The following is a 21645-nucleotide window of genomic DNA, read 5'->3' as shown; positions in this document are numbered from 1 at the left end:
TCCCCCTCTCCCCTCCTCCTCACTCGCCCTGCTCCAGCCACAGCAGCCTCCTTGACATCCTCAACTTGCTCTGCTTTCTCCTACCAAGTGGACTTTGCTCATGCTGTTCCCTCTGCCTGGAATGCTCTTCCCTTCACTTCCTCTCTTCCTTGCTCTTTACTTAACATATCTCTCCAGTTCAGAACTCAGTGGCTCACACCTATGATCCCAGCACTTTGGGAGGCTGGGATCACTTGAGGTCAGGAGTTAGAGACTAGCCTGGGCAGTATAATGAACCCTGTCTCTACCAAAAATACAAAAATATTAGCTAGGCGTGGTGGCACATGCCTGAAGTCCCAGCTACTCCAGAGGCTGAGGCAGAAGGATCGCTTGAGCCTTGGAGACGGAGGTTGCATTGATTGTACCACTGCGCTCCAGCCTTGGTGACACAGCAAAAATCCATCTCAAAAAAAAAAAAAAAAAAAAAAGAAAAAGAAAATGAAAAAATGAGGTGGCTCATGCCTGTAATCCCAGCACTTTGGGAGGCCAAGGCAGGTGGATCACGAGGTCAGGAGATGGAGACCATCCTGGCCAACATGGTGAAATCCCGTTTCTACTAAAAATACAAAAATTAGCTGTGCATGGTGGTGCACGCCTGTAGTCCCAGCTACTCGGGAGGCTGAAGCAGGAGAATCACTTGAACCTGGGAGGCAGAGGTTGCAGTGAGCCAAGATTGCACCACTGCACTCCAGCCTGGCGACAGAGCAAGAAAGAAAGAAAGAGCTCAACTCACGCCTCCCTTTCTCCCTGTCACCCCTGGTGTTCACCCTCACAGAGCCCTGCCCTTCGTCTTCCATCTCCCAGTGAGCAGGGATAGTCCACAGGCACAGGGCACACATGTGGCTGTGCCCTAACAACTACCACTGTGCCTGCCTCATGGAAGGTGCTCAGGAAACATGTGGAATGGAAGAAAGGAAATGGGACTCAACAAAGCCTTCTTGGGTCTGCAAGGATTTCACAGAATAGAGGCCTAACTTGCAGCATGGGGACCAGAAACACCCAATGATCCATTCCAGGGGATAATGACCAGCCCATTCTTTGTTTTTTTGAGACAGAGTCTCAGAAAACAGAGTCTCAGAGTCTCAGTTCTGTCGCCAAGGCTAGAGTGCAGTGGCGTGATCTCGGCTCACTGCAGCCTCCACCGCCTTGGTTCCAGCAGTTCTCGTGCCTCAGCCTCCCAGAATAGCTGGGATTATAGGCATTAGTCACCACGCCCAGCTAATTTTTGTATTTTTGGTAGAGATGGGGTTTTGCCATGTTGGCTAGGCTGGTCTCGAACTCCTGATCTCAAGTGATCTGCCTGCCTCAGCCTCCCAAAATGCTGGTATTATAGGCATGAGCCACCGCGCCTAGCCTGTCTAGCCTTTTTTTTGAGACAGAGTCTCGCTCTGTCACCTAGGCTGGAGTGCAGTGGCCCGATCTCGGCTCACTGCAAGCTCTGCCTCCTGGGTTCACGCCATTCTCCTGCCTCAGCCTCCCGAGTAGCTGGGACTACAGGCGCCTGCCACCATGCCCGGCTAATTTTTTGTATTTTTAGTAGAGACAGGGTTTCACTGTGTTAGCCAAGATGGTCTCGATCTCCTGACCTCGTGATCCACCGGCCTCCCAAAGTGCTGGGATTACAGGCTTGAGCCACTGTGCCCGGCCTGACCAGCCTATTCTTATAGGAAGCTATAGGAAGATTCCGACCACAAGACACGCACTGGTCTTCAGGATCTCCAAAGTTCCAAATCCCTTAGGACCAAAGCTTTTATTGGGTTTGATAAACACATGTTGGAATTAATAAACAAGCAGTGCACTCACCCTTTTGTAATTTAAACTACAACTCCCAAGAGCACCATGAAGTCAGACTACCCCAGCTAGCCAACATCAACTGCTACTGGGAACTAGCAACATGGTGTTACTGGGAAATGTAGTTTTGTTTGTTTGTTTGTTTGTTTTCAGATTCCTTCTTGGGTAGAGAGAATCTTTAAAAAACAGAGGTTTATTTGGGGCGTGAAGCACATTTTCCACACCTCAGAGTCAGGGACTTCCAGTTTTTCACCAAGTCAAACCCCTGCTGCTGGGAGGAATGGCGGGCAAAAGACAAGCTACAACCGTAGGGCCAGTTAAGTCACTGGAACATCCACCCTATGGGCACGGGGTCTGCAGGAATTGTAGTACCACTGCAAACACCTGGCTGGACAGCAGGGCTGGGCCACTTACGGGACTCTCAGTCGCAGGGGCCTCCTCCTTGTTGGGCGCCCCTCGCTCCAGGGGGACAGCCAGCACAGCGCGAAGCAGGACCAGCAGCAGCAACGGTAACAGAAGGAGGGTTCCTCGGGGCCCAGAGGGAGGCATGGCGGTGTGGTCTGTGGGGGACGGAGGGCTGGATAATGCATAATGTCTGTCCTAAGCCTCTTCCTCCCCTGGAACCAGGAGTTCGGGCCTCCAGTGCCGCCCCTACTTCCAAGACTCAGGACACAAGCATTTCGTTACCCAGGCCCCAGGATTCCAGGCCTCCAGCCTTCCCTTCCTCCGACACAGGAGTCCGGGCCCTCAGACCCAGGAGTCCTGGCTCCCAACACGCTCCTCCCTCACACTGAGGAATCCAGGATCTCCTCCTCCCCCAGACCCTAGAGTTCAGGGTGCCAGCCTCCTCTTTTTCCAGGACCTAAAGTACTGGCACCCAGTGCATCCCCCTCCGGGACCCAGTTTTCCAGCCCTGTGGCCCCCATCCCTCCCTAGGACCCAAGAGTCCTGGAACCCTGGCCTCTCACCTCTCCTTCACCGCAGAGGGCGTTTTCCAGGGCTGGCAAGGACCTCCGGTGCGTTCTTGGTGATTTCCCCCCTAGGCCACGCCCACTTTCCACAGAGGCCCCGCCCCAAAGAGGCCTGATTGGTCCACGCTGGCCCCGTACCTTTCATCCACGTCTAGCGGCCCCGCCCCTTGCCGAAGTCGCTCGCATTTTCGTGAAAACCTCGCTTCTGTCTCGGAATCCCAGCCTCTTAACGCCACATTTCCCGCCTATGCCAAAAGAAAGAGAAAGCTTTCAAAGACAACTACAACTCCCTGCCGGCCGGGGGAAAAATAACTTCCGCGGGCATCGTGGCCCCTTCGCCTCATGGGAGCTGTAGTTTTGCCCATTTATTTTCGCCCCACGAAGTGCCTGCAATTTACAGCACGGTAGAAATTGCATAGCCTTCCTTATGAGTTTCTTTCTTCTTATTTTTTGAGACAGGGTTTGCTCTGTCACCCAGTTTGGAGTGCAGTGCCGCAATCACTTCTCACTGCAGCCTCTACCTCCTAGGCCCAAGCAATCCTCCAGCGTCAGCCTCCCAAGTAGTTGGGACGACAGGCCGAGTTAATATATATTTTTTTAATTTTTAATAAAAATATTTAAATATTTAATTCTTTTTCAGCCTTTTCTTTTTTTTCTTTCTTTCTTTTTTTTTTTTTTTTTTTTTTTAACATTCTGTCTTTCACACTTCTCACAGTCAGGCCGGGCTTGGGGGCTCATGCCTGTAATCCCAGCACTTTGGGAGGCCGAGGCGGGCAGATCACCTGAGGTCGAGGGCTTGAGACCAGCCTGACCAATGTGGAGAAACCCCGTCTCCACTAACAATACAAAAATTAGCCAGGCGTGGTGGCACATGCCTGTAATCCCAGCTATTCAGGAGGCTGAGGCAGGACAATCGCTTGAACCCGAGAGGCGGAGGTTGCAGTGAGCCGAGATCGCGCCACTGCACTCTAGCCTGGGCGACAGAGTGAGACTCCGTCTCAAAAAAGAAAAGAAAAAAAGAGACGATGTCTCTGTACTGCTGGTCTGGATCTGGATCTCCTGGGCTCAAGCAATCTTCCCGCCCCGTCTCCGCCTCCCAAAGTGCTGGGATGAGGCTGCAGAAGCTGGAACAGCAGCGTGAGCCACTGCGCCCTGGCTCTTGTAAGTTTCTTGTAAGCGAGATGTGTACAGTGAGGCCGCGAAGTCTCTGGTCTCTTTAAGGAACACCCACACGTCATTCGTGTTCAGAACCCCCGGAGCAGCGTTGCCTGGCTGCATCAGTGACGGAGCTCATTACTTTGTTGGAAGTGGAAAGTGGAAGGTCAGAAGGGAGTGGACCAGGTCAGGTCCCAGGGGAAATCCTCCCTCCCTCTGAACCGTCTTTCTTCTCCCTTCTTCGCAGATATCCCGAGATTAGGTCCCTAGCTTCCAAACAGAGGATCAGGTATGTTTAGAGATGGGCCACAGAGGCAAGGTACCGAGGCATCAATGTGAGCAGCCTCTGCAGGCACCTGATGGGGAGAAGGAGTCTCCCGGAAACCAAGCAGGTGGGCAGTGGAGTTCTAGGCCACTGGGGGCTGGGTGTTTGAGGTACACAGTCCTGAGTGCTGATGCCTGGGTGCTGGAGAATTAGATATTTTGGGGAGAGAGAAGCGGACTTGCGGACACCTGTGGGAAGCTGGAAACAGGCTACTGGATCCCGACAGGAGTGGGTGCTGGGATTCGGGCTGCCTGGGTCCAGGAGCAAATTTAAAGGTAAGGATCAGGCTGGGCACAGTAGCTCATGCCTGTAATCCCAGCACTTTGGCAGGCCAAGGTGGGCGGATCATCTGAGGTCAGCAGTCCGACACCAGCCTGGCCAACATAGTGAAACCCGGTCTCTACTAAAATAAAAAAAAAATTAGGCATAATAGCGCACACCTGTAGTCCCAGCTACTCGGGAGGCTGAGGCAGGAGAATCGCTTGAACCCAGGAGGTGGAGGTTGCAGTGGCCGAGATGGTGCCACTGCACTGTAGCCTGGGTGACAGAGCGAGGCTCGGCTGTCTCAAAATAAATAAATAAATAAATAAATAAATAAATAAAGCAAGCAAGCTAAGGATTAGGTTTTGGTGGGCAGGATCCATTGGGATGTTGGTTCGGATCCTGACTCCTCATTCTTGCTTCTGCAGAATGTCTCAGGATGATGACACATTGAGAAGAGAGTGAGTAGGGGAACAGATGGGTAGGGGTAGAGGTGGAAGGGGCTGGGGACCTCATGCACTCAGCTCTGGCCTCATAACCATGTTTGCAGGTTCAGCACCATCAGCCTTGCAGGAAGGGGCTGGGGACCTGGACTCCTGTGTCCTAAAGGGAGGGGGCTAGGGTGCAGACTTCTGGGTCTGAAAGAGAAGGGGTTGGGGGGCCCAGACTCCTGAGTCCTGAGACAGGAAGGACCTGGGATCTCTGGGTCCTGGCTTCTGAGGGTCAGTGCCAGGACAAAGGGCCCCATAACTGGTAGAACAGGCTCAGGTTCTGCACCTTTTGTGACCTCACAGGTGCCCAGAACTCAAGTTGGGATAGGGGCAGGATGGGGGAGAGGGAGGGGCTCTTGGGCAACCGAGGTTCCCTGCAAACTGTCACTGTGAGCCTGCGTCTCTCTCAGCATCCTGGAGCATGAGCTTGCTGCTATGAGGCTGCAGAAGCTGGAACAGCAGGTATTGTGCCCAGGAATCTCACCACTCCAACTCTTCCGCCTTCTGTGCCTCCCCAGGGGCCTCTCCACCAGATCTTGCTCTATGACTCCCCGCCCGTGTTGGCTCTCTCTCATCCTTGAGTTTTCCCATTGAGAAATGAGAAAATAGGAATTTGGGGCCGGGCGCGGCAGCTCACGACTGTAATCAGCATTTTGGGATGCTGAGGCGGGCAGATCACTTGAGGTCAGGAGTTTAAGACCAGCCTGGCCAACATGGTGAAACCCGTCTCTACTAAAACAAAAAAAGTAGCCGGATGTGGTGACAGGTGCCCGTAATCCCAGCTACTCGGTAGGCTGAGGCAGGAGAATTGTTTGAACCCGGGAGGCGGAGGCTGCAGTGAGTGGAGATCGTGGTGCTGTACTCCAGCCTGGGCGATGAGCTAGACTCTGTCTCAAAAAGAAAAAGAAAAAGAAAAGAAAATAGGAATTGGGGGTCCTAAATAAGCAAAAAACCCTTGTGATGAATTTCTAAGGAACAAGGCTTCTAGAAGGCAGGACTCCTGGGTCCTGGGGGAGGAGAGGACAGGGTGTCAGGACTCTTGGATCTGAGTTCAAGGGTGGAGTGAGGGAGGAGCAGCTGAAGCACTGAGGGCCTGGACATCTGGGCCCCAGTGGAGAAAGGGGTTCACAAACTCTCGAGCCCTTGCCCCGGCCCCATCTCGCTTCTGTCTTCACATCTGGTTCCTGCCCCCGACACCCACCTCTCCCATTTCCCCAGCGTCGGCTGTTTGAAAAGAAGCAGCGACAGAAGCGCCAGGAGCTCTTCATGGTTCAGGCCAATCCTGACGCTTCCCTGTGGCTTTGGCGCTCGTGTCTGCGGGAGGAGCGCCTTTTAGGTGACAGAGGTGACCAAAGGCCCCTGGGGCTCCTCCTGGGGGCGTTCGCCTGGAGGGGAGGGGCCTGTGGGAGTCCGTGGGCGGAGCCTAGTGGAAGAAGGGGTGGAGCCTTAGGGTGCGGACTTGAAGGTGGATGGGGGCTGGCCTTGGCCCAGGAGAGCTTTAGAACAGCGCCCAGGGTAGAGGCTTATCGGGGCCCCCCCGCGGCAGGACCTGTGAGGGAGGGGTTCGGGGCGGGGCTACAGAGCGCAGGGGCGGTGCATGGTACAACTGGCAAGGGAAAGGGGTAAGAGAATGTGATGATTGGGCTTGGCAGAGCTCGGGGGTGGATCCTGGGAAAGCCGGGACCCCCACCCCAACCCCGGGATTGCGGAGACGGGGTCTAGGGGTCCGGGGCGTGGCGTGGTCTCATTATTAGAGCCTGGCGCGAGATTGTTTACGTGCGGAGCCCGCAACAATCCAGCGGCAGGGCTGTGCTTGTTTGAGCCTTAGGATGCAGTTTGGGACCTGGGTGAGTCTCAAAGTTTGGGTAGTCCGCGAAACGGGGGTGATTTTTTTTTTTCTTTTTTGAGACGGAGTTTAGCTCTTGTTGCCAAGGCTGGAGTGCAATGGCGCAATCTCGGCTCACCGTAACCTCCGCCTCCCGGGTTCAAGCGATTCTCCTGCCTCAGCCTCCCTAGTAGCTGGGACTACAAGCATGCGCCACCGTGCCCGGCTAATTTTGTATTTTTAGTGGAGAAGGTGTTTCTCCATGTTGGTCAGGCTGGTCTGGGACTCCCGACCTCAGGTGATCCGCCTGCCTCGGCCTCCCAAAGAGCTGGGATTACAGGCGTGAGTCACGGCACCCGACGGGGGTGATATTTGGGAGCCCAGTGACGGGGTGTTGTTTGGTTGAGGACCGGAATTTGTAGACCCTTTTCATGGGCTCGCTGCACCTTCTCCCAGGCCTTAGGAACCCTTTCCTCCGGAAGAAAGTGTCAGAGGCACATCTGCCCTCTGGCATCCACAGTGCCCTGGGCACCGTGAGCTGTGGTGGAGACGGCAGGGGCGAGCACGGCCTCCTGACACCCCGGACAGAAGCAGGTATTTGCGAGTCCTTGGACCTCCTAGACCCCAGAACTCCGCCCCTACTGGAACCCAGGAGTCTGGGGCCTCAATCCATCTGTCCAAAATACTCAGGAGCTCAGGACTGCACCCACTCCTTCCTCACACCAAGGAGTTCAGGTCCTGAGCCGCCTCGTCCTGCAGCATCCAGAAATCCAACTCTCCCCTCCTTCCTTACTCAGTGTTCAGGAATCTCGGTCTCCAGTCCCCTTTCTCATCCTGGCTCCCAGACAATTCCGACCCAGAATTGGAGGAAGTCTCCGTGGAGAATGGTTCGGTCTCTCCCCCACCTTTTAAACAGTCTCCGAGAATCCGACGCAAGGGTTGGCAAGCCCGCCAACGACCTGGTAATTTAGGGGACATTGGGATGAAACCTGGGATCCCCTGGTTCATGCAGCAAATCTTCCCCTTTCTTAGGTAGCAGCTTCATTGAGGTATAATTCACATACCATACAAGTCACCCATTTAAAGTTTACAATTCCATGGTTTCCAGTATACGGTTGCCCCTCGGTATCTGCAGGGGATGTGTTCCCGGAACCCCAAAGATACCAAGATCCGCAGATGCTCGAGTCCCTTGCATAAAATGGTGTAAAATTTGCATATAAACTATGAACATCCCTCCATATACTGTAAGTCATCTCTAGATAACTTATAATACCTAATACAGTATAAATGCAATGTAAATTGTTGTTGTTGTTGTTGTTGGGAGGGAGTCTCACTCTGTTGCCCAGGCTGGAGTACAATGGTGCAATTTCAGCTCACTGCAACCTCCACCTCCCGGGTTCAAGCGCTTCTCCTGCCTCAGCCTCCTGAGTAGCTGGGACTATAGGTGTGCACCACCAAGCCTGGCTAATTGTTGTATTTTTAGTAAAGACGGGGTTTCATCATGTTGGCCAGACTGGTCTTAAACTCCTGACCTTATGATCCGCCCACTTCAGCCTCCCAAAGTGCTGGGATTACAGGCATAAGCCATCATGCCTGGCCCGTAAATAGCTGTTATACTTTATTTTTAAAAATTTTGGGTGGGGTGCAGTGGCTCACGCCTGTAATTCCAGCACTTTGGGAGGCTGAAGGTGGTTGGTCACTTGAGTCCAGGAGTTTGAGACCAGCCTGGCCAACATGATGAAATCACGTCTCTACTAAAAATACAAAAGTTAGCCAGGCAAGGCAGTGCAGGCTTGTAATCCCAGCTACTTGGGAGACTGAGGCAGAAGTGTCGCTTGAATCCAGGAGGCCCAGGTTGCAGTGAGCCAAGATCACGCCACTGCACTCCAGTCTGGGTGACAGACCAATACTCTGTCTCAAAGAAAAAAAAAAATTGGTTCTGTTATTTATTGTTGTCTTGTTGTTTTTAAATGTTTTTCCTGAATATTTTGGGTCAGCAGTGGGGATGCGGAGCCTGTAGGATACAGGGGGTTAACTGTATTTACATAATTCTGCAACCATCACCACAATCAATTTTAGAACATTTGTACCACCCCAGATAGAAATCCTGCATAATGGCTGGGCATGGTGGCTCACACCCGTAATCCCAGCACTTTGGGAGGCCAAGGTGGGTGGATCACCTGAGGCCAGGAGTTCAAGACCAGTCTGGCCAACATAGTGAAACCCAGTCTCTACTAAAAATACAAAAATTAGCTGGGTGTGGTGGCAGGCACCTGTAATCCTGAGGTGGGAGAATTGCTTGAACCCAGGAGCCAGAGGTTGCAGTGAGCTGAGATCAGGCATTCCAGCCAGGGTGACAGAGCGAGACTTTGTCTCAAGAAAAAAAAAAAAAAAAAAGAAAGAAAGAAAGAAATAGTGCATCAATTAGCAGTCACCTCTTTTCCATTTACCCCAGCCCTTGGCAACCACCAATCTCCATTGTCTTCTTAGATTTGGCTATTCTGTACATTTCACACAAATGGAATCATACATTATGTGGTCTTTTGTATGTGGCTTCTTTCTTCAATTCTTTTTTTTTTTCTTGAGATAGAGTCTTGCTGTGTCTCCCAGGCTGGAGTGCAAATATGCGATCTCGGTACGCTGCAACCTCCGCCTTCTGCGTTCAAGTGATTCTGCTGCCTCAGCATCCCGAGTAGCTGGGGCTACAGGCACGTGCCACCACGCCCGGCTAATTTTTTGTGTTTTTTAGTAGAGATGGGGTTTCACCATGTTGGCACAGCTTGTCTCAAACTCCTGAACTTGTGACCTGCCTGCCTTGGCCTCCCAAAGTGCTGGGATTACAGGCATGAGCCACTGCACCTGACCTCTTTTCCTTTGAGATGGGGTGTCACTATGTTGCCTAGGCTGGTCTTGAACTCCTGGGCTCAAGTGATCCTCCCACCTTGGCCTCCCAAAATGTTGGGACTATGGGTGTAAGTCACCATGTGTCTTCATTCACTTCATTCACCTAACAATTTTTTTTTTTTTTTTTTGAGACGGGGTCTCACTCTGTCACCTAGGCTGTGTGGGGAAAAGAAAGAGAGCTAGGATTGTTACTGTGTCTATGTAGAAAAAGGAAGACATAAGAAACTCCATTTTGATCTATACTAAGAAAAGCTGTTTTGCTTTGAGATGCTGTTAATCTGTAACTCTTGTCCCAACCCTGTGCTCACAAAAACGTGTTGTATTGACTCAAGGTTTAAGGGATTTAGGGCTGTGCAGGATGTGCTTTGGTAAAAATGGTTTTGCAGGCAGTATGCTTTGTGAAAGTCATCGCCATTCTCCATTCTCTATTAACCAGAGACATAATACACTGCGGAAGGCTGCAGGGACCCCTGTCCAAGAAAGCCTGGGTATTGTCCAGGATTCCCCCCACTGAGACAGCCTGAGATATGACCTCGTGGGAAGGGAAAGACCTTACAGCCCCTCAGCCCGACACCCGTAAAGGGTCAGCGCTGAGGAGGATTAGTGAAAGAGGAAGGCCTCTATGCAGTCGAGATAAGAAGGCATCTGTCTCCTGCACATCTCTGGAAATGGAGTGGCTCGGTGTAAAATCGACCATACACTCTATTCTGAGATAGGAGAAAACCACCTTATGGCTGGAGGTGAGACACCATGACAGCAATACTGCTCTTTACTGCACCGAGATGTTTATGTGAAGTTAAACATAAATCCAGCCTACTTGCACATCCAGGCACAGCACCTTTCCTTAAACTTATTTATGACACAGACTCTTTTGTTCACATGTTTTCCTGCTGACCTCCTCCCTACCATCACCCTATAGTCACACCGCATTCCCCTCACTGAGATAGTAAAGATAGTGATCAATAAATACTGAGGGAACTCAGAGACCAGCGCTGGTGCAGGTCCTCACTTGCTGAGCACCGGTCCCCTGGGCCCACTTTTCTTCCTCTATACTTTGTCTCTGTGTCTTCTTTTCTTAGTCTCTCATCTCCACCTTGCGAGAAATACCCACGGGTGTGGAGGGGCAGGCCCCCTTCAGGCTGGAGTGCAGTGGCACGATCTCGGCTCACTGCAACCTCTGCCTCCTGGGTTTAAGCTCTTCTCCTGTCTCAGCCTCCCTAGTAGCTGGAAGTACAGGTGCGCACCGCCTTGCCCTGCTAATTTTTGTATTTTTAGTAGAGACCAGTTTCACTATGTTGGCCAGGCTGGTTTTAAACTACTGACCTCTTGATCCTCCCACCTCAGCCTCCCAAAGTGCTGCGATTATAGGAATGAGCCACTGCTCCTGGCCCACCTAACAAAATTTTAAGATTCATCCGTGTGGTAGTGTTATCAGTACTTCATTCTTTTTTATTCCCTTATAATATTCCATTGTGGTGACATTTCCTTTTATTTTCATGAGATGGCCAATGATTTCAATGACAGAATTCTTATCACCCCAAACTCCATTCCCCCATGTTCAGTCTCTGTGATGCTTTGTCTGAGACAAGGAAAAGGGAAGACGCTAACCCCTCCCTGTCCTTAGATCCAGGGTAATCAGAAACTCTGGTCCCTGTGGACTCCCATGCACCTGGAGGAGGAGGAGGGTGTTGCAAGTGAGGGCGCTGAGTAATGAGTAGGGACTGAGAACCCAGGATTGTGGCCTTCTCTGGCTAGCACTGATGATGTTGTCCCACACTCCTGGGACCCAGTTGTCCTGAGCTTAGTCCAGGCTTCTTTCATCCTTTAGGGACCTGTGCAGAGGGTGAGAGTCAATCCCAGGATGTCGGAGATGCATACAAGGCACCCAGTATGGGACCAAACCCTGGAATGGATGGTGACTGGGTATATGAAAACTTGGCCTTCTACAAGGTGGGAAAATGCACAACATCTCAGGATGTTGGAAGAGGAGGGCTAGCCTCGGACCTCTGGGGAGGGTGGGGCTAAAATTCTGCCGCCCAATCAGAAGCTCTTTTTCTTGGTGGTGATTAAGCTAGCAGAGACTCGTGTGTGTGTGTGTGTGTGTGTGTGTGTGTGTGTGTGTGTGTGTACCGTTCATCAAATCAGAGGATTTGACTTGACATGGACATGGTCATTAAAATACAGCTTATGGCATGGTGACTCACACCTGTAATCCCAGCACTTTGGGAGGCTGAGGTGGGCAGATCACTTGAGGTCAGGAGTTCGGGACCAGCCTGGCCAACGTGGTGAAACCCTGTCTCTACTAAAATACAAAAATTTGCTGGGTGTGGTGGCACAAGCCAGTCATCCCAACTACTCAGGAGGCTGAGGCAGGAGAATCACTTGAACCCTGGAGGCAGAGGTTGCAGTGAGCTGAGATTACACTCCAGCCTGGGAGACAGCATGAGACTCTGTCTAAAAAAAAAAAGGTCTTTCCATGGGACAGCGAGCTTCAGAAAGGGCAGAACACTGATCAAAAAGGGCCAATTGCGGGCCAGGAGCAGTGACTCACGCCTGTAATCCCAGCACTTTGGGAGGCCAAGGCAGGCAGATCACCTGGGGTCAGGAGTTCGAGACCAGCTTGGTCAACTTGGTGAAGCCCCGTCTCTACTAAAAATACAAAAATTAGACGGGCGTGGTGGCGCAAGCCTGTAATCCTAGCTACTCGGGAGGCTGAGGCAGGATAATTGCTTGAACATGGGAGGCAGAGGTTGCAGAGAACCAAGATCGAGCCACTGCAACTCCAGCCTGGGCGACAGAGCAAAACTCTGTCTCAAAAAATAAAGGGCAAATTGGCACTCACTTTGGTTGTTGGTGAAAGATGCAGTAGATGTGGGCTGTTATTATGTTATCTAGATCAAACCAATGGCCATTTTAACGGAATGGGCCGTGCTTTCAAAAAGGAATTCTCCGATCTGCAGGTGGAGTGGCTGTGGCTGCCGAGGAAAGGGAATAGACTGGCCAGTCAAAGAGGAGGGCGTGGCTGGGTGGACTGAATTTGAGATTTTTGACCAATAAGCAGAAAATGTGGATGGGCCGGGGCGGGACCCTAGGGCTGGGATGGCCAATCAGTAGGGAGCAAGGCTGGGGGCGTTGTCCCTCGACTTTGAATTTGGTGCCTGGCTAGGAAGAAGACTTGGAAAAGAAGAGAGAGGCCTCAGAGTCTACAGGGCCGAACTCAGCAGCAGCTAACGAAGAGTTGTTCGAGGCCCTGAAAGGCGAGGGCGGCACGGACAGCGACCATATGAGGCAGGAAGCTTCCTTGGCAATCCGCTCCCCCTGTCCTCGGCTGCAGGAGGACATGGAAGCCTATGTGCTACGGCCAGCAGTCCCGGGTACCAGGATGCAGTGCTACCTCACCCGTGACAGGCGCGGCATGGATAAGGGCTTGTTCCCCCTCTACTACCTCTACCTGGAGACCTCCGACAGCCTGAAGGTGCAGTCAGCCGGCCCAACAGCCTTGGGAGTAAGCGCCCACTTCCGTTCCGAGGCAAAATCCCACTCCTTTCTGAGCTAGGTCAAGACCAGCCTGAGGCCGGGCGCAGTGGCTCATGCCTGTAATCCCAGCACTTTGGGAGGCTGAGGCCGGTGGATCACCTGAGGTCAGGAGTTGAAGACCAGCCTGAACAATACGGTGAAACCCCGTCTCTATTAAACATACAAAAATTAGCCGGGTGTGGTGGCACGTGCCTGTTGTCCCAGCTACTCAGGAGTCTGAGACAGGAGAATCGCTTGAACCCGGGAGACAGAGGTTGCAGTGAACCGAGATAGCATCACTGCACTCCAGCCTAGGCGACAGAGCAAGACTCCATCTCAAAAAACAAAACCAACCAACAAGCAAAAAAGGCCAGCCTGGACAACATGGCAAAACCCTGTCTTTACAAAAAATACAAAAATTGGCTGGGCGTGGTGGTATGCACCTGTAGTCCAAGCTACTCAGGAGGCTGAGGTGAGAGGATTGCTTGAGCCTGGGAGTTCAAGGCTGCAGTGAGACGTGGTCACGCCACTGCACTCCAGCCTGGACGACAGAGTGAGACTCTGTGTAAAAAAAAAAAAAAAAAAGGACCAGACACGGTGGCTCACACTTGTAATCCTAGAACTTTGGGAGGCTGAGGTGCACAGATCCCAAGGTCAGGAGTTCGAGACCAGCCTGGCCAACATGGCAACACCTCGTCTCTACTAAAAATACAAAAATTAGCCAGGCGTGGTGGTGGGTGCCTGTAATCCTAGCTACTCGGGAGGCTGAGGCAGGAGAATGCTTGAAACTGGAAGGCGGAGGTTGCAATGAGCTGAGATCGTGCCACTGCACTCCAGCCTGGGCGAAAGAACGAAACTCCATCTCACAAAAAAAAAAAAAAGGCCAAGCACAGTGGTTCACGCCTGTAATCTCAACATTTCGGAGGCCAAGGCGGGTGGATCGTTTTTGCTGACGAGTTCCAGATCAGCGTGAGCAGCATGTTGGAACCCTGTCTCTACATAAATTAAAAAAAAAAAAAAAATAACCAGGCATGGTGATGCCCACCTGTAGTCCCAGCTACTTGGAAGGCTGAGGTGGGAAAATGGCTGGAGCCCAGGAGTTAGAGATTTCCTGTCAAAAAAAAAAAAAAAAAAAAGTCTGGACCCTCCCTCACTGAGCCTTCCTTGCTATCAGCTCTCAGGCCTCACCCAATCCTGAGATAAATCCCGCCCCCAGCAACTAGGCTCCTCCCCTCACAGATTTGTCTTTCCAGATTCAAGCCACACTTCTCTCAATCTAGTCTTTCTGGCCTTTACCCTCCAAGTATGGTCTCATTTCCTCGGGGTATCCTCTCTCCCACCAGAAAGAGGTTTTTTGCCTACTCAGAGCCAAACCCATTTTTCCCAGATGAAACGCCTACAACAGTCCTGCTGCAATATTGCAAGTGAGGGTGCTCCCCATTCTCCAAAGCCAGACCCTTCCTGGGCTAAGCTTCAACCCTGGACGCATAGGCGGAAGGAATGAGGGGGAGATATTAAGACAAGAAGCTTCCATTCAGGACCCCGCTGATGGCTTCCCTCAGTGAGAACCGCATTTCCCAGTGAGTCTTGAGAAGCTCGTTGTGCCATCACCAGCTTCTCCATCATGGGACATGATGTTTCCTTGTCTTTGGACCCCTGGCTCTAACCAGCTACCAGAAGTCCATTCTTTTTTTTTTTTTTTTTTTTTTGAGATGGAGTCTCGCTCTGTCGCTCTGTCGCCCAGGCTGGAGTGCAGTGGTGCAATCTCAGCTCACTGCAAGCTCCGCCTCCCGGGTTCACACCATTGTCCTGCCTCAGCCTCCCAAGTAGCTGGGGCTACAGACGCCTGCCACCACGCCCAGCTAATTTTTTGTATTTTTAGTAGACACAGGGTTTCACCGTGGTCTCGATCTCCTGACCTTGTGATCCACCCGCCTCGGCCTCCTAAAGTGCTGGGATTACAGATGTGAGCCACCGCGCCTGGCCTTTTTTTCATTATTTTTTATTTTTGTTTTGAGATGGACTCTCGCTCTGTCGCCCAGGCTGGAGTGCAATGGCATGATCTCAGCTGACTGCAACCTCTGCCCCCTGGGTTCAAGCAATTCTCCTGCCTCAGCCTCCCTACTGGCCAGGATTACAGGCAGGCACCACCACGCCTGCCTAATTTTTTTTATTTTTGGTGGAGACGAGGTTTCACCATGTTGACCAGGCTGGTCTCGAACTCCTGACCTCAAGTCATCTGCCCACCTCAGCCTCCCAAAGTGCAGGAATTACAGGTATGAGCCACCACACCCAGCCTCCAGAAGTCCATTCTAATGGACCGTTCCTCTCATCCATAGCACTTCCTCCTGGCTGGGCGAAAGAGAAGAAGGAGCAAAACTTCTAATTACCTCATCTCCCTGGATCCCACAGATCTATCTCGGGATGGGGACAACTTCGTGGGCAAAGTCAGGTGGGCAGAGCTCTGACATGTGGTGAGGAGCAGGTAGCAGGGAGCTTGGGGACAGGCGGATTTCATTTCCCAGCAGGCCACACACAGCATACCTTCCACCTGCTCACTGCTCAGGGACTAGAAGAACTGAAGGGTTTGGAACATAGGCTGGCATTTAAGGCATTTGACTCCTTGAGAGGCAAGGGACTGGGATTCCTAACTTTGTGTGGGAAAAGAGGCCTGGAATGTGTGAATTCTTCCATCCAAAAAAGAAGAGGGAGGTTGGGCATGGTGGCTCATGCCTGTGATCCCAGCACTTTGGGAGGCCGAGGCAGAAGGATCACTTGAGGTCAGGAGCTTAGGACCAGCCTGGCCAACATGGTGAAATCTCATCTCTATCAAAATTCAAAAATTAGCCAGGCATGGTGGCATGAACCTGTAATGCCAGCTACTTGGGAGGCTGATGCAGGAGAGTCAGTTGAACCCAGGAGGCAGAGGTTTTGGTGGGCTGAGATTGAGCTACTGCACTCCAGCTTGGGCAACAGAAAAAAGAAAAAAAGAAGAGGGTTTCTAAAAGGCCATTTAAATAAAATAGGGAGGCTACATAAGTTACATGGCTCACCCAAGAAATGGGGGGCCTGGGACCATGGATGCTGGAAACATGATTGTTTCAATTATTTTATTATTATTATTATTATTATTGAGACAGAGTTTCACTTTTGTTGCCCAGGCTGGAGTGCAATGGCGTAATCTCGGTTCATTGCAACCCCCGCCTCCCGGGTTCAAGCAATTCTCCTGCCTCAGCCTTCCGAGTAGCTGGGATTACAGGCACGCACCACATCTGGCTAATTTTGTATTTTTAGTAGAGATGGGGTTTCTCCATGTCTGTCAGGCTGGTCTTGAACTCCCAACCACAGGTGATCCGTCCACCTTGGCCTCCCAAGGTGCTGGGATTACAGGTGTGAGCCACCGCACCCGGACTCATTTATTTACTTATTTTTATTTATGTATATATTTGTTTAGAGACAGAGTTTCATTCTATCACCCAGGCTGGAGTGCAGTGGCAAGATCACACCATTGCAGCCTTGACGTCTGGGGCTCAGGTGATCCTCTCACCTCAGCCTCTTGAGAGCTGGGACCACAAGCACAAACTGCCACACCCGACTAATTTTTCTATTTTTTTGTAGAGAAGGAGTTTTGCCATTTTGCCCAGGCTCAAGCTATCCTCCTGCCTCTGCCTCCCGGAGTGCTGGGATTACAGGCGTGAGCCCCTGTGCCCAGCCAGGAACATGATTCTCAGATATTCGGACATAGTCTTAGACATAGGGGATGGATGGGAAGAGTCGATGTGATGAGTGACACTTACTCAAAGAGTAACACTTAGTATTTTTATTCTATCCATTCCCTTCCTGGAGCAGATCCAATATCTTCGGCACCAAGTTCACCATCTTTGACAATGGGGTGAATCCTGACCGGGAGCATTTAATCAAGAATACTGCCCGGATCAGACGGGAGCTGGGGGCTGTGTGTTATGTGAGTGTCCTGGGGATGACAGAATGGGGTAGGATGGTCAGAAGAAGGAACCAGGCCAACTGGAATATAATACCCCCAGGAGCCCAACATCTTAGGATACCTGGGGCCTCGAAAAATGACTGCGATTCTCCCAGGAACCAACAGCCAGAACCAAAGAATCGATGTCCAGCCACGAAATGTGAGTCTCTGACGTCAGGAATCTCTGGGTCAGTGGAGCAGAAAGGGATGGGGCCAGTCCTCCTAGATCCCAGAGGAGGAAGAAGAGGAGGAAGAGGAGGCCAGTGGGTTACAAGTGTCCTATGAAGCCTGAAGGACTGTTAGACTTCCATGTCTCAGGGAATAAAGACTAGAGACTCAAAACGTTTGCATCCAGAGAAAAAAAGGGTTGGTGGTAGGTTAACAAACTCTTACCAAAAAGGGGTCTGATCCAGACTCCAAGAGAGGGTTCTTGGATCTCAGGCAAGAAAGAATTTGTGGCCAGTCCATAGAGTCAAGTGAAAGCAAGTTTATCAGAGAAGAAACAAAAGAATGGCTACTCCATAGGCAAAACAGCCAGCTGGTTGGCTATTTTTATGGTTATTTCTTGATTATATGCTAAACAAGAGGGGGATTATTCATGAGTTTTCTGGGAAAGGGGTGGGCAATTCCAGGAACTGAGGATTCCTCCCTCTTTCAGGCTCTTTCTTTTTTTTTTTTTTGAGACACAGTCTTGTTCTGTCACCCAGGCTGGAGTGCAGTGGCAAGATCTCGGCTCACTGCAAGCTCGGCCACCTGGGTTCACGTCATTCTCCTGCTTCAGCCTCTCGAGTAGCTGGGACTACAGGCACCCGCCACCATGCCCATCTAATTTTTTATATTTTTAGTAGAGACAGGGTTTCACTGTGTTAGCCAGGATGGTCTGGATCTCCTGACCTCGTGATCCACCCGCCTTGGCCTCCCAAAGTGCTGGGATTACAGGCGTGAGCCACGGCTCCCGGCAGTAACTTCTCTTAGAAGCAAAATTTATTCAAAGATCTGTGCTAACATTCTTTTTTTTTTTTTTTTTTTTTTTTTTGAGACGGAGTCTCGCTCTGCCGCCCAGGCTGGAGTGCAGTGGCCGGATCTCAGCTCACTGCAAGCTCCGCCTCCTGGGTTCACGCCATTCTCCTGCCTCAGCCTCCCAAGTAGTTGGGACTACAGGCGCCCGCCACCGCGCCCGGCTAGTTTTTTGTATTTTTTAGTAGAGATGGGGTTTCACCGTGTTAGCCAGGATGGTCTCGATCTCCTGACCTCGTGATCCGCCCGTCTCGGCCTCCCAAAGTGCTGGGATTACAGGCTTGAGCCACCGCACCCAGCCGCTAACATTCTTAAATATCTGTTAGCCGTAATAAAGAAATCAGTGTACTTTATGTTCTTAGCTCCCACAATTTAGCCTAAATATTTTCCCTGGCATGCTCATACTGGTCCAAGCAAGCATTAGGTCATAGCCTGTTCCTCTTCCTTATTTGAAGGTGTTTTTACCTTTCTCAGCATTCCACAAGTTACTTCCTCCTTCCTTTGTTCTCCTCCATTTTTTCCTCTTTTAAAAAGTTCTAAGTTGCTAGCCAATCGGGACAAATACAGAATGTGAGGTCCCGTTCCAGCCAATGGAAACCGGACACAGCAGTAGGGTGGATGCGTCAGGTTATAAATGACGCTGTCTCCTTTGTTCGGTGTATTCTAGCGGCAAAACTCCTGGCAAGTGTACCCTCTCTGCAGAAAGTAAAACAATGGCCTTGCTGAGGAAATTAAGTTTATGTTCAAGTGCTATTTCTTTACGGCACCGGGGAACAAGCATTTCTAACATTGTGATACCAGTCCTGTCAAACTCCTGTCTCATCCTGTGACTAAGAATGCCTAGCCTCTTGGGAATGCAGCCCAGCAGGTCTCATCCTCATTTTACCCAGCCCCTGTTCAAGATGGAGTCACCCCTGTTCAAGATGGAGTTTCGAAAGCCTCTGAGAAAAACCACAGCCCCTTCTTTACCTTCTAGGAACAGGAGTCACTACTGAGTCGCTACCAACGTGGGGAAAAACAAGGGTTGCTTTTGCTGCACAGCAAAACCCCGTCGTGGAACAAGGAGAACGGTGTCTACACGCTCAATTTCCATGGTCGAGTCACTCGGGCTTCGGTGAAGAACTTCCAGATCGTGGATCCCAAACACCGTGAGCTCCTGGAAACCATTTTAGCCGGGCCAGGTGGGGTGGGGTTAGGGTGTGAAAGGAAGGGAACTACATCTCCCATCATCACTTGAGCATTTTTCTAGGCAGGGCAGATGCCACCCTATTGCAAAGCCTATTGGGAATTGTAGTTTACACACCCCTCAAGGTTTCTGGCTTAGTAAGGGCACCGCTCAGCCTCTTAAAAGTCTCAATTCTCGGCCTGGTGCAGTAGCTCACGACTATAATCCTAGCATTTTGGGAGGCCAAGGCGGGTGGATCACCTGAGGTCAGGAGTTCGAGACCAGCCTGGCCAACATGGTGAAACCCCGTCTCTACTAAAAATACAAAATTAGCCAGGCATGGTGGCACATGCCTGTAATCCCAGCTACTTGGGAGGCTGAGGCAGAAGAATTGCTTGAACCTGGGAGGCAGAGGTTGCCGTGAGCCAAGATCAGGCCACTGCACTCCAGCCTGGGCGACAGAGCAAGACTCTGTCTTGAAAAAAGAAAAAAAAATAGTCTCAGTTCTCGAAGCTGGAAGATGAGAGTCTGGCTAAGGCTTCGTTCCTGATTCACTTCTCAGCGGAACATCTGGTGCTCCAGTTCGGCCGAGTGGGCCCAGACACATTCACCATGGACTTCTGCTTCCCGTTTAGCCCACTCCAGGCCTTCGGCGTCTGCTTGTCCAGTTTCAGTTGGAAGCTGGCTGTTGAATAACTCAATAAAATACCATACCCTTACCAGTTTCTGTGCCTCCTCATTTGGAGGAAGGGCCCAGACATGCCTTCTTTTGCACCACCTTAATAACCAACACTGTCCGGGCAAGCTGGCTCACGCCTGGAATCCCAGCACTTTGGCAGGCTGAAGCCGGTGGATCACCTGAAGTCAGGAGCTCGAGACCAGCCTGGCCAACATGTGAAACCCTGTCTCCACTAAAAGTACAAAAATTAGCTGGGCGTGGTGGCTGACACCTGTAATCCCAGATACTTGGGAGGCTGAGGCAGGAGAAACACTTGAACCCAGGAAGCAGAGGCTGCAGTGAGCCGATAGCTCCACTTCACTCCAGTCAGACTCTGTCTCAAAAAAAAAAAAAAAAAAAAATGCCGGGCATGGTGGCTCACGCCTGGAATCCCAACACTTTAGGAGGTTGAGGTGGAAGGATCACCTGAGGTCAGGAGTTCAAGACCAGCCTTGCCAATATAGCAAAACCCCATCTCTACTAAAAATACAAAAATTAGCTGGTGGTGCATGCCTGTAATCCCAGCTACTCTGGTGGCTGAGGCATGAGAATTGCTTGAACCTGGGAAGCGGAGGTTGCAGTGAGCCGAAATAGTGCCACTGCACTCTAGCCTGGGCAAGAGAATGTGACTCTATCTCAAAAAAATAAAATAAAATAAAATAAAGGCTGGGTGCGGTGGCTCACGCCTGTAATCCCAGCACTTTGAGAGGCTGAGGCGGGCGGATCACGAGGTCAGGAGATTGAGACCATCTTGGCTAACAGAGTGAAACCCCCTCTCTACTAAAAATACAAAAAAAATAGCCGGGCGTGGTGGCGGGCGTGTGTAGTCTCAGCTACTCGGGAAGCTGAGGCAGGAGAATGGCGTGAACCCGGGAGGCGGAGCTTGCAGTGAGCCGAGATCACGCCACTGCACTCCAGCCTGGGCGACAGAGCGAGACTCCGTCTCAAAAAAAAAAAAAAAAAAAGGAATTTTCACACTACATCGGAAGAATCAGGAGGAACTAGCTGAGCAAGAAGGCTCAGGGTTGGGATCCTCAGGCAGCAGGTAGCACTCATACAAAGGTTTTTTTTTTTTTTGTTTTGTTTTGTTTTGTTTTTTTGAGACAGAGTCTTGCTCTGTCGCCCAGGCTGGGGTGCAGTGGCCGGATCTCAGCTCACTGCAAGCTCCGCCTCCCGGGTTTAGACCATTCTCCTGCCTCAGCCTCCCGAGTAGCTGGGACTACAGGCGCCCGCCACCTCGCCCGGCTAGTTTTTTGTATTTTTTAGTAGAGACGGGGTTTCACCGTGTTAGCCAGGATGGTCTCGATCTCCTGACCTCGTGATCCGCCCGTCTCGGCCTCCCAAAGTGCTGGGATTACAGGCTTGAGCCACCGCGCCCGGCCCATACAAAGGTTTTAAATTAGGTGGAATTAGGTTTGGTTGCCTTGGGGAAATGAAAAGATTATATGGCAGGAGTGGGGATCTCAAACTCCTGACCTCGAGTTA

At 51.3% G+C, this 21645-nt stretch overlaps 4 protein-coding genes across 14 annotated transcripts in view; 1 reads left to right on the top strand and 3 right to left on the bottom strand.

The window, feature by feature from the left end:
- NUCB1 (nucleobindin 1) overlaps positions 1-21645 on the bottom strand; it is a 250733-nt gene that overhangs the window by 22548 nt on the left and 206540 nt on the right. Inside the window, exons 2-3 of one of the 2 annotated variants that reach the window (XM_050772451.1) lie at positions 2799-2891; positions 2245-2390 (exon numbers count right to left, since the gene is read on the bottom strand). In XM_050772451.1, the coding sequence (XP_050628408.1) occupies positions 2245-2379 (135 nt within the window). In that variant the 5' untranslated portion in view covers positions 2380-2390; positions 2799-2891. Of the gene's footprint in view, positions 1-2244; positions 2408-2798; positions 2892-21645 lie in introns of those variants that run through there. The other variant, XM_050772452.1, reaches the window with a different exon arrangement.
- The window catches only part of BAX (BCL2 associated X, apoptosis regulator), a 102112-nt gene that overhangs the window by 59445 nt on the left and 21022 nt on the right, over positions 1-21645 (bottom strand). The gene's annotated exons all lie outside the window — the stretch shown is intronic.
- DHDH (dihydrodiol dehydrogenase) overlaps positions 1-21645 on the bottom strand; it is a 76751-nt gene that overhangs the window by 47684 nt on the left and 7422 nt on the right. The window lies entirely within an intron of this gene.
- On the top strand, positions 4090-20164 carry TULP2 (TUB like protein 2). 10 transcript variants are annotated; one of them, XM_050772431.1, is made up of 14 exons: positions 4090-4122; positions 4204-4348; positions 4971-5003; positions 5444-5495; positions 6252-6378; positions 7315-7452; positions 7656-7820; positions 11591-11712; positions 12929-13267; positions 15618-15730; positions 17128-17242; positions 17322-17420; positions 19254-19458; positions 20005-20164. In XM_050772431.1, exons 3-14 carry the CDS (start codon positions 4972-4974, stop codon positions 20136-20138), a joined length of 1641 nt encoding a protein of 546 aa, XP_050628388.1. In that variant the 5' UTR covers positions 4090-4122; positions 4204-4348; position 4971; the 3' UTR covers positions 20139-20164. The 10 variants fall into 10 exon arrangements, with proteins under 10 accessions (XP_050628388.1, XP_050628386.1, XP_050628393.1 ...); XM_050772429.1 differs by having other exon boundaries at positions 4101-4245; XM_050772436.1 differs by lacking the exon at positions 4090-4122 and having other exon boundaries at positions 4130-4245; positions 7704-7820.

Source organism: Macaca thibetana, chromosome 19 (genome assembly GCF_024542745.1).
Source record: "Macaca thibetana thibetana isolate TM-01 chromosome 19, ASM2454274v1, whole genome shotgun sequence".
Taxonomy (NCBI): Eukaryota; Metazoa; Chordata; class Mammalia; order Primates; family Cercopithecidae; genus Macaca; species Macaca thibetana.
The sequence above is the reverse complement of the archived record's forward strand: the minus strand, read 5'-3'. Positions and strand labels throughout refer to the sequence as shown.

What these genes read in the sequence shown, in the direction of transcription:
- TULP2 (XM_050772431.1), top strand. Translation starts at nt 4,972, where the DNA reads ATGTCTCAGGATGATGACACATTGAGAAGAGA. An exon ending in GACACCCCGGACAGAAGCAG is followed by an intron (nt 7,453 to 7,655) that starts GTATTTGCGAGT and finishes TTCCTTACTCAG; the next exon opens with TGTTCAGGAATCTCGGTCTC. An exon ending in TCGATGTCCAGCCACGAAAT is followed by an intron (nt 17,421 to 19,253) that starts GTGAGTCTCTGA and finishes TTTACCTTCTAG; the next exon opens with GAACAGGAGTCACTACTGAG.